Here is a 17,500-nt window from a genome sequence, read left to right as displayed (position 1 = left end):
ACTCATACTGTTCAGGAGCTATATGTGACTCATACTGTTCAGGAGCTATATGTGGCTCCTACTGTTCAGGAGCTATATGTGACTCATACTGTTCAGGAGCTATATGTGGCTCCTACTGTTCAGGAGCTATATGTGGCTCATACTGTTCAGGAGCTATATGTGGCTCCTACTGTTCAGGAGCTATATGTGACTCATACTGTTCAGGAGCTATATGTGACTCATACTGTTCAGGAGCTATATGTGGCTCCTACTGTTCAGGAGCTATATGTGACTCATACTGTTCAGGAGCTATATGTGACTCATACTGTTCAGGAGCTATATGTGGCTCATACTGTTCAGGAGCTATATGTGGCTCCTACTGTTCAGGAGCTATATGTGACTCATACTGTTCAGGAGCTATATGTGACTCATACTGTTCAGGAGCTATATGTGACTCATACTGTTCAGGAGCTATATGTGGCTCCTACTGTTCAGGAGCTATATGTGACTCATACTGTTCAGGAGCTATATGTGGCTCCTACTGTTCAGGAGCTATATGTGACTCATACTGTTCAGGAGCTATATGTGGATCATACTGTTCAGGAGCTATATGTGGCTCATACTGTTCAGGAGCTGTATGTGGCTCATACTGTTCAGGAGCTATATGTGACTCATACTGTTCAGGAGCTATATGTGGCTCCTACTGTTCAGGAGCTATATGTGGTTCATACTGTTCAGGAGCTATATGTGACTCATACTGTTCAGGAGCTATATGTGACTCATACTGTTCAGGAGCTATATGTGACTCATACTGTTCAGGAGCTATATGTGGTTCATACTGTTCAGGAGCTATATGTGACTCATACTGTTCAGGAGCTATATGTGACTCATACTGTTCAGGAGCTATATGTGACTCATACTGTTCAGGAGCTATATGTGACTCATACTGTTCAGGAGCTATATGTGACTCATACTGTTCAGGAGCTATATGTGACTCATACTGTTCAGGAGCTATATGTGGATCATACTGTTCAGGAGCTATATGTGACTCATACTGTTCAGGAGCTATATGTGACTCATACTGTTCAGGAGCTATATGTGGTTCATACTGTTCAGGAGCTATATGTGACTCATACTGTTCAGGAGCTATATGTGGATCATACTGTTCAGGAGCCTTTCCCTTGTTTCCTTAGCGTGAGTCAGCCTAATGTACCTTCAATCCAACCCTTGACTCTTAGTACCAAGCAGACAGGCATTGCGTAACTTTTTTTTGTCTTTTTATGACTCAACTGCGACCTCCCAGACTGGGGGCGGACACTCTTAACCACAAGGGCACTGAGCTGGCCTAGAATAGAAGGGAGTCACATAGGGGAGAAAAGAGGAGCTGAGCTTGAGGTTTGGCTAGGTGTGACGAAAATAAGCAATACTAAAATGTGGAATACTCGCTGACAAATATTTCACATTTCAAACAATTCACTATTCATACAGGTTGATGTATTTATTCACAGCACAGAAGCTCTGAATCTTTTACCTTCTTCCAAATATAAATTACAACACATATTTATGTATGTGTGAACTGTGAATGTAGTCATGACAGTAGTGATAACATTGAGGAAGAATGAATCACATGCACAGGGTGTTTAAAAAAGTGTTTGGACATCTAAGATTAGTGTTGTTGACTAGCTAGTGTCGTTTTGTAGAGCACCTGTACAGCACTCCTGCAGGCTTAGAATTGGAGGTTTTAATGAGCAAGCCATTGTTAACATCAGTCAATGCTTTGATTTCTGAGGTTGAAACAGTCGGTCTCCCTTGGTAAATAAATGTCTATTTGTGAAGGTAACATTCAACCGTCCACATAGGCCCACATTAGAGTAAGATGTTCTGCAAGGATCAGTGATTGTCACAATTAATGAGGAGTCACTCTGATGAAGATGAGATGAGAATGCAATGCAGTCACACCAAAGAAATGCACACAGATATTTTCTTCCTCAAGCAACTCCTGGCATATAGTGGAAAAAAGAAATTGACCTGCTGACAGCTAATTGGTATGCATAATGGTACAGGGTGGTTTTAATTGCTGATGGGATAGGATGGAATTTCCAGCCAGTTAAATGTATAATGAAATTAGATTGAGCCTCTGCAGAATACAGCCTTTCCCTTTGCCTCGCTTTTGCCTTGGGGAAAGAAATGGTGGTACAAATCTTCTCTGACACACTCCCTCCCAACCATAATACAGTATGCATACTCTTACAGCAGCGCTGCAGATTCACAATGAGATTCACTATCCCGCTAAATAACAGACAAGTGTGCAGTTCTGTTGCAAATTGACTGTAATATCAGTATTATTGGCAATAGACGCGGTCCATCGCCGGATTACTTTGCAATGTGATCCAGCAACGGTTAAAGGGTATAAGTAATCTAAACTTTTTAAGAACAGAAATGCATTGTTTCACTTCTATGCAAGCTTTCTGCTCTGGCAACAGTATAAGGCTCATTGACAGTTGACACACAGCCATAGGAAAATGTGTGTGTGTGTGTGTGTGTGTGTGTGTGTGTGTGTGTGTGTGTGTGTGTGTGTGTGTGTGTGTGTGTGTGTGTGTGTGTGTGTGTGTGTGTGTGTGTGTGTGTGTGTGTGTGTGTGTGTGTGTGTGTGTGTGTGTGTGTGTGTAGGGGAGTCTCAGTTCAGATCTACTTTGAGATAACTTTGAATCTCTGATATGGCAGTCAGTCTCGTACAGCATTACCTAAGGCGTGAAATCACAACAGCGAAATTGTAATATTTATAGAATGATTTGTACTTCCATAATATAATGTATATATACATATAATGTAGCTCAGAGTGTTTTACAAGCAAGTGTTTTATTGTTGAACCACAATAATTACAGTGCTGGCACGGTGGACGCCATGCATTGCTCTGCAACTAGCATCTCAGGGGACACATAACACTATAATTACACACCTCATCTCAACTTCAGCGATGACACTTCACCTGCAGGCTGATTCATACACACTGACTGAACGCATGACTGCATCGCTCAAACAAAAATGTCGTTATTTTCAACTGAATTAAATTGAACACGCTGGTGATGAAGTCCCCGTCTGTCGGCGGCAGTAAACTGGGCAACAGATAAGACGGTGGTGGAGGGGAGGATGCTTCATGCTTCAGCCACAGACTCATTGTCCCGTGAAAAGTCTAAGCAATTTGGTCCTTTTGTGTGGCCATTAACTACTTAAAGCTGCACTCTGTAACTTTTATTGTCTTACCCGAGATTCGAACCTGGGTCCTGACATTTTTACCACTGAGCTAATAGAGCATGCCTGCAAGCTCAGGAGATAAAGTACATTTTGACTTTAGCAGTGCTACTCGTCAACCAGCAGTGGTTGTACCAGACCACAGGATGTAAATGTCACAAATTAGAGCAGGGAGACCAAGTACTGTACAACCACTGCAGTGGTGTGAGTATTGTTATATTATATCAAAAACCCTGAAGAAAACTATATTGTTGAAATGTTGGTTTCAATACATCTATATTTCATCAGGGCTATAAAGATGTGCAGAGTCCTCCTTTTTTTCTGTTATATTGTATTAGAATACTCTACCATACATCCATCTATCCATCCATCCATCTTCTTTTTTTTAAATATTTTTTATCCCATGATTTTGCAACCCATTTTTTCACCAGTGTCAATTATCTACACTTCCTCTGCCAACCTGGGGGGGGGGGGGCCTGCCGCTCCACCTACAGATTTGTCCAAATAATATTTTATTCACACACAGAAAAGTAGGCCTATATAGTGTAGCTGTAAAAGCCCTATTCCACAAATAGAAAAGAAAATGCTGATTTACAAGCTCAAAAATGCATCGCGACAGGTTGCTATTTTTGCCAAGGAAGACATGCCCGAAATAGGGACGCCAGGTTGAAAGTTACATAACCAACTGCTGTAAATGTTTCACTGTGGATAGATTGTAAATTGTCTACAATTGATACGGACAATAAGCCACTTTGATCTACTACTGGTTAAAGAGATGTGCATGACACTTATATTTATATTTATTCATTGTTTATACATTATGCTAATGCAGTCAGTCCAAGTGTAGAGGATCAGGCCAGACTTAAAGTCCTCCAATTTTCTTTTGTATATCCTTATATATGATTATTGTAACCTTACTACTTATTTTGTATATGCGATTCTTGCCTACTATATGGTCCTTTTCGATCAATGAATGTCTAGCCATGTTGACGTGGAAAACACTTAATTTTGATCATGTCATGTGGCCATGTATAAATAAACCACATTCAATCTGGCATCCCTGAGAGAGAGAGAGAGAGAGAGAGAGAGAGAGAGAGAGAGAGAGAGAGAGAGAGAGAGAGAGAGAGAGACAGTGCCGTCATCTCTGTGGGGGCTGCAGGGCTTGAGCCCCCATGAAGAATTTGTTACTCCTCTTTTGTCCTGACTCCTAACTGTCCGGGGGCGGGGGCGGGGAGGGGGGGGGGGGGGACGTTGCCTGTCCTCTTTTACGTTTGCGCAGTTCAGGCATTCAAATGCTAATCTGGTGGCTTTTGTTTTAACCTGCCAGGTAGGGTATAAAATATGCATACATACTGTACTGTACCCTGCTCACTTGTTCACAATGAAACCACCACCAGGCAAGGAGAGATTCATTCAGAGACTGAATGAATCTCTACAGTCCGTCGCCGGCAGCAGCACCAAGAACACCCCTGGCAACAGCGATGCCAGCCTGCCGTTGAAACCTGCCGCCGACGCAGCACCAGAACCTGCCGAGGCGATAGTGTCAGTGCCATCACAACGGCTCTTTAAAGCCAATAATTCCTTGATATCTTAAAGTGGCAGCAGTATAGCCTGGCTAATAAGCCAGACCGAATCAGCCATTGGCAAAAAAAAATTGCCTGCCGGCGGATTACGGTCTGGAGAGGTTCAATTGTACGCCCATTTCCTACACCAGAGAACTGGTGTGGCCAATCGGGACACGGTATGCAATATGGGCGGGCTTTGGTAGAGTGACGTTTAATGCTTGAGACCTTTGACTGACAGTAGCTCTGACCAATTGCGTCAAAGAGAAAATGTTTGAACCCGCCCCCCGGGAAACAAGATCCATACACAGCATCTCCAGACTCAAATACCACACGACAGTGTGATTTCAGTCTGGCTTATTAGCCAGGCTAGCAGCAGTAGCCAGCAGCCAGCTGCAGCAATACAAGTACCCAAAAAAAAGACTTCAGTCAGTCATTCAGTCAGTCAGTCTGTCTCAGCCTGGAGAGTCTACAGAGTGTAGTTAATGGACAGTGACCATTACTGTCAAGCACACCATTACACTGAACACAGTTCTGCTCTCCATTGGGAACGTGAACAAGGAGCTTGGCATTTGGGAAAGGTGTTGTCTCTAATGACAGATAGCTGGCTTTGATTCAGCGGCGATGCTGCGTCACTCGTTTGATAAAGATGGACCGATGACATCAGTGCTGAATCATGTGCATCTCCTGGATGGAGACCAGGGCACTGTTGGCCCGATTCCCAAAAAGAAGCCATAATACAAAATGGACTACTGTAACTCACTTTGTCTCATTTTTATACAAGCCTTTGAAGTGGTGAGACACTTTTCAATTGGAGAGGGGATTTAAGGAGAAGTGTCTGGCCACAAATTGAATTCTGTGGGTGGAAAGGAAGAATACTGCAATAAATCTAGGCTTCCAAAGGCTGAGCTCTGAGGCTACTGACTGTCAAAGGGAATCCATGAGAGTGCCACCCCATTTCATACAGACACGTGCACACATGCCTTCCAGTGTATTGACGCGCGCACACGCACACGCGCGCACACACACACACACACACACACACACACACACACACACACACACACACACACACACACACACACACACACGACAAAGGCTCTGAACCTAAAGTGCAGGCCAGTTGAGGGAATGTAGAACCACTGCAGAGGCCAGTTCTAACATACAATACTCACTGAAAAGAAATGTTCCTAATGTCAACAGCTAAAGTGCACTAAAGTCAATTAATCACAAAAAATACCAAGTCTCTTTCATTATCTATACGTTACTGGAAGGTTTCATGGAAAACTAAAATTGTCAATCTAAATTCCAGTGTTCTGATGTAAAGACCATGGTGTGGCAAAAAATATGCTATGTCGTCTGTATATTTCTCTGCCAAATGTTGACTCGAAAACATGTGAAACGATGCGTTTGACATGAAAGTTTCCCTTCATCCCTGAGACTGTAACCCAATTAACACTGGGGATTTCACTGTGTGCTTAAAGTCATTCAGTCTTAAAACTGCAGCTGAAAAACCTGCACGGTTGAGCGCGGGAGATGTGGCAGCAGTTCTGTGTACTAGCATGGCATTTGGGCATGAATACGTTAATACCATCCTTCCTGCCTGCATGCCTGTTTTTTTGTCTGCAAAAGCTGTGCCTGCTTGAGGAAGGCTTTTATCATTTCACTGTTGAGTAAAAAAAGGCAAAAGCAAAAAATATACTGTACAGTATGAACGAAATCAAATTTGAATGTTTCCTGGGGTTGGAGGAGACAGTATTTCACATTTTACGAGTCTGTTGGATCAGCAGAAAACACTTTTGCTCCTGGTTGTTTTTCTATTTATTTCCATTCAACTTCACGACTTTGACTATGTGTGACTATGTGTCAGACACACACACACACACACACACACACACACACACACACACACACACACACACACACACACACACACACACACACACACACACACACACACACACACGTGCGCAGTACACGTGTGTGTGAGTGAGTGAGTGAGTGAGTGAGTGAGTGAGTGAGTGAGTAAGTGAGTGAGTGAGTGAGTGAGTGAGTGAGTGAGTGAGTGAGTGAGTGAGTGAGTGAGTGACGTCATCTCTGTGGGGGCTGAAGGATTTGTAACTCCTCTTTTGTCCTGACTCCTAACTGTCCGGGGGCGGGGGTGGGGGGTGGGTGGTGTGGACGTTGCCTGTCCCCTTTTACGTTTGCGCAGTTCAGGCATTCAAATGCTAATCTGGTGGCTTTTGTTTTAACCTGCCAGGTAGGGTATAAAAGATGCATACATACTGCACTGTACTGCACTTGTTCACAATGGAACCACCACCAGGCAAGGAGATATTCAGAGGACTCTACAGTCTGTCGCCGACGCAGCACCAGAACCTGCCGAGGCGATAGTGTCAGTTCCATCACAACGGCTCTTTAAAGCCAATAATTCCTTGATATCTAATAGTGGCAGCAGTAGCCAGCAGCCAGCGGCAGCAATACAAGTACCCAACGAAAACAACAACCCCCGCTGCAGGGAAAAAAAGGGGGTTCTGTCCAGTCTGCCATGAAACATCTGCTCTTGCTGAGCCTATTCCTGTCAACTCATTATAGTCTACTCATTATAGCTATTTTCCATCAGTCAGACTTCAGTGTGCACATTACACATGAGCTGTTCATAACACACATTTCTTGGCTCCGGCACACATGTAACACTACTACACAGTAAAGTCCTCATTGTTAATGTATCCACTGTAACTCAGAGACAGAGAGTATACGAATGTTATTACTTATTTCATTTTGTTATTTTGATGAATAAAATAATATTTGAACCAATGTGTCCATACACGTTGGTTAAATACCTACTACCTACTGTACCTACTGTACAGTAGTAGCCTACAATTACAGTGGTTGGAGATGGTCTCCATACACTTCCATTGAGAACTTTGTTGGGTACTAGTTACTGACTGAAACGTATACGTGCACCATCTCTCCTAGCCAAGCAGAAATGGTGCCTGGTAGAACCTTTGTCACCTTCACCCACAGAGGTGACCCCGGGCAGAACATAAATCCTAAGGATTGTAGCTTTAACACTGAGCGTGTGTGTGTGTATACAGACGTGTGTGAGCATGTACTGCACTGACCCTCTTCTGCTCTCTGTGTTGGCTGCGTAGCTTGTCATCCAGCCGCCGGGCTGCCGAGGCCCACTGCGCCGCCATCCTCCGCATTCGTCTCTTCATGAAGCTCAGGGACTCTTTCCCTGTTCCCACCTGCTCCAGCAGAGCCCCGATGTCTGAGCGCAGGGCAGCCTTCAAGAAGCAAACAGCAGGTGGAACAAAAATCAATGGCACGCACATGGTTGCAAAACTCACCTGTCAGCTGTCAGAGCCATAAATATAAAAGACTTATGATGGCTGCCAGAGCCCAGCGGCGGTCGTTGATGGTCGCTCTTTTTGTGAGACGACCTTTGTCTCTCGCTCAGTTCCTTTCTTCAAGTGGATTTGTAGCACAGCTCTCTGTGTCATACGGTGTCATTTGCTCGGGCCCGAGGCTGCCTGAGGTCGTCCACATAAAAAGCCTCGCTCTCATTCCACCTCTACTGCTCTCTGATGGTGCAATACTGTACAAGTACGTGTTAAGTGTTAATGACTATTGTAACTCTGTCCTTACTGGTCCTACCGGCATGTGCACTTAAACCTCTCCAATTGATCCAGAATGCCGCAGCATACAACCAGCCAAAGTTCTCACATGTCTCCCCCCTTCTCCGCCCCCTCCATTGGCTACCGGTTGCTGCCCGCACAGAGTACAAAACAGGTCTGGCCTACTAAGGTATGGCACCCCCATATCTTCTAAGTCTGATCAAACCCTACATCAATCAGAACTGCAGACTCACTCCCAATCTTCCGGCGTAGTCTGAAAACTCACCTCTTCAGACTCCATTTTAGCCCGTAGCACTTGCACTAGCCTCGATGACATTATAGGCGTATGCAAAGGCTAAACTTATGTACTTTAGAATAGATATCATATTATGTAGAGTTTGTAAACATAGCACTCTATAGTGTATACTCAGTTTCATTGTACAACTACTGTTAGCTTGCTTATAATCCTTGGTGACTATGTATTTGACATATTACCATGTGTTGTTCTTACTTAAATCTCTCTGGATTAAGAGCCGCTGCTAAATGCCTAAATTGTATGCAGAGACGTACACCGTACACGCACGCACGCACGCACGCACGCACGCACGCACGCACGCACGCACGCACGCACGCACGCACGCACGCACGCACGCAGGCAGGCAGGCAGGCAGGCAGGCAGGCAGGCAGGCAGGCAGGCAGGCAGGCAGGCAGGCAGGCACGCACGCACGCACGCACGCACGCACGCACGCACGCACGCACGAACGGTCTCTCCGCCCCGAGGGAAAGCTGTAGGATTAGTGGCAGTGAATATAGGCAGCTAATTAGAACACACGGCAGAGCGGAGGAACGACTGCACAGCGGGCCGGTTGGTGTTGGGTTTACAGTGCTCCAGGGAGGAGTACGGCTAACTGTGGGGGGATACAGTGAATACATTGAGACTACTGTACACAAAAACAAACAGGGCCAGCGGCATTCAGAGACAATCGGAGGCAGAAGCCGTGTGAGTGACACGTCCTGTGTTCTCCCGGGAGATGGACAGATAAACGAGTGGTAAAACATGGGAGGATGATGAAATAACAGCCATCGCTGCTTTCTGATTGGACAGGAACACCAAAGGAAAGAAAGGAGCTGGAGTGGAGCTGAACGGATGCTCCGCTGGCGACGTTCAGACACACTGACTGCATTACGTGACTAAAGGTGGCCTTACACTAGCCGATTTTTTTTCAATCTGAAATCTGATAGCACCACACACTACAGGATAATCGGAGCGGGGCAGAGCAAATATCAAACATTCTTGATGTTGATCGGGCCGATCCCGATCGCGCTTTGAGCGGTCGGGCACCCCCCGAGCGTCAAAAATGCCCGATTATCGGCTAGTGTAAGGCCACCTTTAAGCAGCTGTGTCTGTGTGTGCGCGGTTTTTAACTCAACTCTATCAGCAAATTTCTCAACACACTCAAATCCTTAACTAAAAAAAAAGTATGGAATTCGGTACATTAATTTTGTACCGAATTCATACATACTTTCGTAGTGACAGATAGATAAATGAACATTGAGGATTTTAGTGTGTTCTTAGAGTGAGATACACTGGCATGGATGGACGAATTCGGTTACATCTTTTTTACACTTTCAGAGACAAATAGATACTGTAAATGAGTGAAATGCACTGGAATGGATGTGGTTACCTGTCTCTTGGGTGGAGGATGGATGTGGTTACCTGTCTCTTGGGTGGAGGATGGATGTGGTTACCTGTCTCTTGGGTGGAGGATGGATGTAGTTACCTGTCTCTTGGGTGGAGGATGGATGTGGTTACCTGTCTCTTGGGTTGAGGATGGATGGTTACCTGTCTCTTGGGTGGAGGATGGATGGTTACCTGTCTCTTGGGTGGAGGATGGATGGTTACCTGTCTCTTGGGTGGAGGATGGATGTGGTTACCTGTCTCTTGGGTGGAGGATGGATGTGGTTACCTGTCTCTTGGGTGGAGGATGGATGTGGTTACCTGTCTCTTGGGTGGAGGATGGATGGTTACCTGTCTCTTGGGTGGAGGATGGATGTGGTTACCTGTCTCTTGGGTGGAGGATGGATGTGGTTACCTGTCTCTTGGGTGGAGGATGGATGTGGTTACCTGTCTCTTGGGTGAAGGATGGATGTGGTTACCTGTCTCTTGGGTGGAGGATGGATGTGGTTACCTGTCTCTTGGGTGGAGGATGGATGGTTACCTGTCTCTTGGGTGGAGGATGGATGGTTACCTGTCTCTTGGGTGGAGGATGGATGTGGTTACCTGTCTCTTGGGTGGAGGATGGATGGTTACCTGTCTCTTGGGTGGAGGATGGATGTGGTTACCTGTCTCTTGGGTGGAGGATGGATGTGGTTACCTGTCTCTTGGGTGGAGGATGGATGGTTACCTGTCTCTTGGGTGGAGGATGGATGTGGTTACCTGTCTCTTGGGTGGAGGATGGATGTGGTTACCTGTCTCTTGGGTGGAGGATGGATGTGGTTACCTGTCTCTTGGGTGGAGGATGGATGGTTACCTGTCTCTTGGGTGGAGGATGGATGGTTACCTGTCTCTTGGGTGGAGGATGGATGTGGTTACCTGTCTCTTGGGTGGAGGATGGATGTGGTTACCTGTCTCTTGGGTGGAGGATGGATGTGGTTACCTGTCTCTTGGGTGGAGGATGGATGGTTACCTGTCTCTTGGGTGGAGGATGGATGGTTACCTGTCTCTTGGGTGGAGGATGGATGGTTACCTGTCTCTTGGGTGGAGGATGGATGGTTACCTGTCTCTTGGGTGGAGGATGGATGTGGTTACCTGTCTCTTGGGTGGAGGATGGATGTGGTTACCTGTCTCTTGGGTGGAGGTTTGTAGGTGGGCACGGCGGTCTGGTTCCTCCAGGCCAGCGGGGGGCAGAACCACTCCACCTCGCTCAGGTACACGAGGAAAGAGCAGTCCGAGCCGTCCACACCGTAGAAGGCGTAACAAGGGTCCGAGGTCCAGCGCGCACGCATCCACTGGAAGGCCAGGTTTCCATGCCAACAAATTAACATAGTTTAAGTTTAATGTCTCTCACGAGTGCTGCATACATCACAATTAGGGAAGAAATATATGTGACTTAAACTGTCGCAGTCGACTGAGGTCGATATCAAGCTCAATAAAAGGCTTCATTGGTGAGGGGTTTATGTGTTCATCCCTTATGACCTCTTGTTAATGTGGTCAAATTGGTTCATAAAAACTAACGTTGCGGCCAGGTGAGTTCTTTTTTACCACTACAAGGCTGTTCCACGTTTGCGGCACAGCCATGAAGGTCATGGGTATAGATATATGCACGTATAGATACTGTATTGGCTGCTGCTGCTCATTGGAGCGATGCATCAACGCGGCCGCCATTTAAGTAAAACTCGGGGTACTCCTATTGTATGTCCGTCTATTAAGGAAGGAGAGCTCTCCGTAATTGAAATCATCATGACTTGCTGAATTCTCAACCGATCTTAATGTAGCTTGGTTTGGTAGTATGATAGTATGCTGCTCTTTCAAACCAAAACACTTTCTTACTTAGTAACAGTAATGCTCACAAAGCAGAACGTTGTGGCAAGTTGCTCCTACCAATATGGCAGCAACGTTGACGCACACTTGCCATTTGGGGCAAATATTCCGTCGTAGCCCGCAGTTCACCCCGATTGTAATGAAGAAAAAATGGACAGTAGATGGCTCAGACCCTCATGGCCCTAGTGGCCAACTGGCTGTGCACTTCGTAACGATATGAAGCCTGATTTATACTTATTACACTTATTTACACTGAGCACAGCAAAGTATAAATCGAGGGTGTAAGAGCGCCAAAGGACAGGACAGTTTGAGGTCTCTACGTCAGGTAATTTGGAAATGATTATGCTGTGTAGACTTACGTCCACCTTGCTGGGGCAGTCTGGGTACCGGGGGTCTTTAGGAATATCACACTGGCCTGATGCTCCATCCCTAACTGACAGAGAGAAAGACAGCATTATGAGTTAAAGTCTCACCCTGTAACACAGTACTGTATGTTGAAGAATCCACTCATGTATAACAAACAGTAGCTTTAGGATCAGAAAACACGGTAGCCTTCGCTACTTTGTCCTTAAGTGCTATGGGAGGTGTGAGATATAGTACCACAGATCTTTGACAGGCTTTTTCTTAGCTTCTTTATTTATTTGAGAACTTTAAAATAAGTTCTTCTTCAACTATTTTCAGATTCCAATGCATGACATCATTTGAAAGCTATACGATATGCACTTTCATAATCTGAAAAATACTGAAAAACGAGCGTGCCCTTTCACATTTGCTTAAAGTAATGCTCTACATAATGAGAAGTAAAGTGCTACTGGCAAATAGAAATAGATAATGAATGATATTAACGCAGTTAATGCTAATTGCTTTGACATCAGGTTACCTACCCTGCAAATACCTTGACCTGTGTGAATGTACGATATACAATTATACAATTCATCATTATGCACCAATATTAGGATAAGACATTATTCACCTAAGCTCATTAAGGTCCCCCAGCGTTTTTTGCTCCACTAGTCTACACTATATCTCTTAGGTGAACTAAGCTGATCAACTGTACAAGCTCAGAAGGTTGTGAGCTTATAGATAGCCAATGGTTGCCCCAGAATAGGGAACGCTAGGGCTCATGTGGTTAAATATATATATATACATATACACATATACACATATACATATACATATACATATACATATACATATACATATACATATACATATACATATACATATACATATACATATACATATACATATACTACATATACATATACATATGAAAGTAGCCATGAGCACACAATATAAGTACTGTACAGACATGTAATTTAGAAGAATTAAAACAATGGGAGGGGGTGTTGTTGTGGTGCATTAGGTTTCACAAGAAAAAGCTGATTGGCTGTGAGCCTTGAACAGCCTGAGTGGCTCCCTCTTTGTGACCACAGACTTCATTTCAGATTTCAAGTGATTTAGAGGACTAATTAAAAACACATTTCATTTTCGGTTGTTGTTTTACTTTCTGTGTAAATAAATGCCTAAGAAACAGTTTGAACAGGTTAATACTCGTCTGAACCGCCTGCAGGATGTCTTTCTGTTATTCAGAACTACAGCAGCATTCGGTCGTTAAGGCGGTGGGGGGTTCATTAGGTATGTTCTGGGGCCAGTTAACAAGCTCATCTAAAAGCCCTGCGACCCAGCAAGGGCACTGGATACACAATGCCATATGGGCGTGATTAATGAAAAAATCATTCGATTTTTCACTCTACCTCGCTTCCTTCTCTCCACTGATCTCCTGCCCGACTGCTTTCTCTCAATACCTCTGCCACCCTCTTCTTCATACTTTGAACCCCCTGCATCTCCTTTTCTCTCTCTTTCGCTTTCCCTTTGTCCATTCTCCTCACTATCCGGCACTAGGCGGCCTAATTAAAAGGAGCGGCTGCTGTCCCTTCCACCGGCGTGCTGCCAAGCCTCGCTGAGCACAATCACAGGCGACGAATTAGCAGCCATTCTGCTCGATTACCATAATAATGACAGCGCTCGCACTAAAGGGCGCCAAAGCTTGACATTGTCAAAACTTAGCCCGGGATTAGTCACGCTGGTAGCAAACACAGGGAATCTCTTTGCAACAAAGTTGCTTTATTTGATGATTTCCGGGGGATTATTTAATTGGTGAAAGCGCCTGTGTCTCTCTTGACAAGACATCATGTTCTAAACGTGTCACTGCTTTTAAACGCAGTGTCGCTCAGCAACGCATTGAATATGTCATCTCTGTCTGATGCATAGGATGGACTAAATGGATTGTATTGAATGAATGCCATTTCATACAAGTGCCCAATAAAGACATTGAGAGCAAAGGCTAATAGAAAAAAGCGGACAGGCTCAGATCCTATTAACAAGACAGTAATTCATATACGGTAAGCAGGCATTTAACATCACGCAGTGTAGCGTTTATGATAAGACAGCGACAAAGCACTGTGGTGCAGCGGAGGAGTGTTGCAATTCCACCACATGACATGAAGGGAGGATTATGTGAATGGTAATATGGCAGAAAGAAACATCTGTTATGTTCTACAGTATATGATTAACTAACAAATGCTAAGGGCAAGCATATAACCTCATGTTCAATGTCTTCTGGAGTCAGACTAAACAGCCACATACTGTATATGTACGGTACTGTAGTAAGCCCAAGGGGACTTGTTTCCATTGTGGTCCAATTCATCAACAGATCATAAAATATTAAAGATGGAATTGTCTATGTCTATGGAGTTAACATTACTCTAAGGTCATATTCACACCAGAAAGCTTTACTGCGATTAAAACGAATCTTGCTGCACATTTTCGGAAAGTGTGCTTTGTTTGGCAGGTGTGAAGCCTCATTCGAATCCTAATGCGCATCAAATAACCGCATTCTACTTCGACCAAAAACAGGGGTTTCGCTTCGCTTCCAATCGCACGATTCGGTGCAGGTATGAATGCAATCCGCAGCAAATAAAGGAAATGAAGCAAACAATGTGACAGATGAATGATGAGGAAACACAGTTGGAGACGGGGAAGGCATATTTTACTCAGCGCAAAGATGTCCCGTTACCGTGGATAGACATGGTCGAATGAGGAAACCGAAGCCCTGATCGAAATATGAGGACGAGTACATTATTCAAAACACTGCAGTGTAGCCTACAGAATATTCTGTCTGTCTGTCTGTCTGTCTGTCTGTCTGTCGTGCGTGCGCAGACTGCGCACGAGTCTTGAGGCGAGTGTGCACGAGTCTTGAGGCGTAAAATGAGTTTGAAATGGATAGGGCTAAACTGAAGGCCTATCAAGACAAGAAGCACTGAAGCATTGCGACTAAATGGTGTTCTCTGTGTAATCAGGATGTATGCGTGCGTGCGTGCGTGTGTTGCTCAAACTCTACCTCTATTACTGGCCATGCTGCGCTGTAGAATCTGCTCCACCCTCATGGCCATATCAGACATGTTCTGTGCTATGGCCTGGATCCTCTCCACTAGACCCATAGGCTGCATCCTGAACACGAACACACACACACACACACACACACATACACACACACACACACACACACACACACACACACACACACACACACACACACACACACACACGACATTGAATTTGTGCAGTTTCAAACAGGTAATCTTCACAGAACATTTTGGAACCAAGCCTCTGACGGAACAGCAGACTTTATTTATTCCAGTCCTGGCTTCCCTCCTACAGCATTTGACCCGTTTTCATTTTGGTTTGTCGTGTTTTTCTTCCTGGACACAAGTACATTGAACTAAGTGAAGGAAATGCTAATTGTGTGGAACTCGGTTGGAGCGTGAAATAGAAAAAGCTCTTAAACACCGGCAGACAATTTATGTGTCGAGATAAAGAAAAGTGACTCGGCACACTGAAGCGAATCCCCAAGAGAAATGAGAAGCGAGTGCAATTAGGTTGTTAGCAAAAATGTGTTTCACTGCATTTGACTTTTGAAGGCCTGAAAGCAAAAGATAGACAGTTGGATGTAGCAGACTTGACATACATTTCAACTGTAACAAAATCGACAAAACTTTACAGCTAAAGGTCATAAAAAGGCTTTTAGCCTAAGATCCCCCAAAAAATGTCCCCCCTGCTCTGGGGGAACATTGAATGAGCTAATCTTGACGTTAAAATTAAGCTCATTTGCATATAAATCTACAGACAAAAACAGCCTGTCCAGAAGATATGAACATAAACAAAGGGTTGTAGAGGCATGCTAATAAAAACTCAGCAAACAACTTCAAAGGCATGTTTTTGGGGACTTCGGAGACCAAATTAACTTTTTGAAAAGGAGTATTGTATGTGACCTTCAACGGTTTTAAGGCCCTGATTATATGTAAATGATTTTACTGTAGTCATGCCACCTACTGTAATTCATAATCCACCCTCCTGATCTGTGGTACAGTATAGTGCAGCAGTAGTTCTCACACCTTTTCCTACCAAGGACCCCCACATTGATATCAATTAATAATAATAATTTAAATAAATTATGCAAAAATATTCCAATATTTTCAAGATATATCTGCTATCTTTGAACAGCCACATTTAACTGGGAACCCCCTGGAAACCCCTCAAGGACCGCTGGGGGTCCCCAGACCCCACTTTGCGAACCACTGAGCTAGCAGTTCTTGAGGACTGCCAAGTTGTTGCTGTCCATCGCTTTCAATTTGCTGCTCCAGCGATACAGAGAGCATTGAGGGACTGATCATTGCTACTCCTGATAGATGCCTGGAGATGAGGTTTAAAAATAATGGAGTATACATTACGTTTAAGCCATTACAACGAGTAAGCATCCATGTCATAGATATTAGCTATATATTAGCACATTGGCTGGGTATTCAAAAATAGCAGATTTACAAGATCGTAGCGTGTCACATGGACATGCAACACTGACTTTCATTCACTCTCACACATTGCTGTGCTCATATGAAACAACCTGACATTTTTTATTACTGAATTCTGGTCTAGGAGAGGTTATTCATGCATTAAAGAGCAAGAAGCCAACCTAATTACTTTTTTAACAGTATACCAGGTTGGCAAAGTTTCTCCTGACTGCTGATCTCAAACTGTCTGTGTCTAGGGTCAATCCTAGACTTATTAAACGTGTTTTATCACCCAGCTGAGGCAGAACGAAGCCAAGGAATACTGATAGCGGACATTTATCATCATTAAATTGGCTTTAAAAGCATTATTTTGCTCTTTTTTTGCAATAATGTTTAACATTTAGGTCCTTAATAGGCCCATTGTACCCTTGTTAGACACACAACTTAATGTTATTGCATCCCAGGGGGGTCCCCACAGGATTTTGAGGGGTCCCCAATGATAGTGAATTGTCAATTTATGGACTTTTAAGACTTTTCAATACCTAAAAAAAAGGAAAAAGAAAAAGACCATTACTGCATCAAAAGTAATCAACAAACTTTATTATAAAATATTGGCCAAAATTGTCAAATAATAAGAAAGAGGCAAGAATTGTGAAAATAGCCAATGGTAAACAAATTGGAGGGTCATTATGATTA

General features: G+C 44.2%; 1 protein-coding gene across 1 annotated transcript in view; it reads right to left on the bottom strand.

Moving 5' to 3' along the window:
* mgat5b (alpha-1,6-mannosylglycoprotein 6-beta-N-acetylglucosaminyltransferase B) overlaps window positions 1-17,500 on the bottom strand; it is an 84,554-nt gene that overhangs the window by 44,030 nt on the left and 23,024 nt on the right. Inside the window, exons 4-7 of the mRNA XM_079519653.1 lie at window positions 15,358-15,467; window positions 12,314-12,387; window positions 11,255-11,422; window positions 7,919-8,083 (exon numbers count right to left, since the gene is read on the bottom strand). Coding sequence (XP_079375779.1) covers window positions 7,919-8,083; window positions 11,255-11,422; window positions 12,314-12,387; window positions 15,358-15,467 — 517 coding nt within the window. The remainder of the gene's footprint in view (window positions 1-7,918; window positions 8,084-11,254; window positions 11,423-12,313; window positions 12,388-15,357; window positions 15,468-17,500) is intronic.

Source organism: Electrona antarctica, assembly GCF_951216825.1.
Source record: "Electrona antarctica genome assembly, chromosome: 14".
Lineage (NCBI taxonomy): Eukaryota > Metazoa > Chordata > Actinopteri > Myctophiformes > Myctophidae > Electrona > Electrona antarctica.
This window is presented reverse-complemented; position numbering and strand designations above follow the sequence as displayed.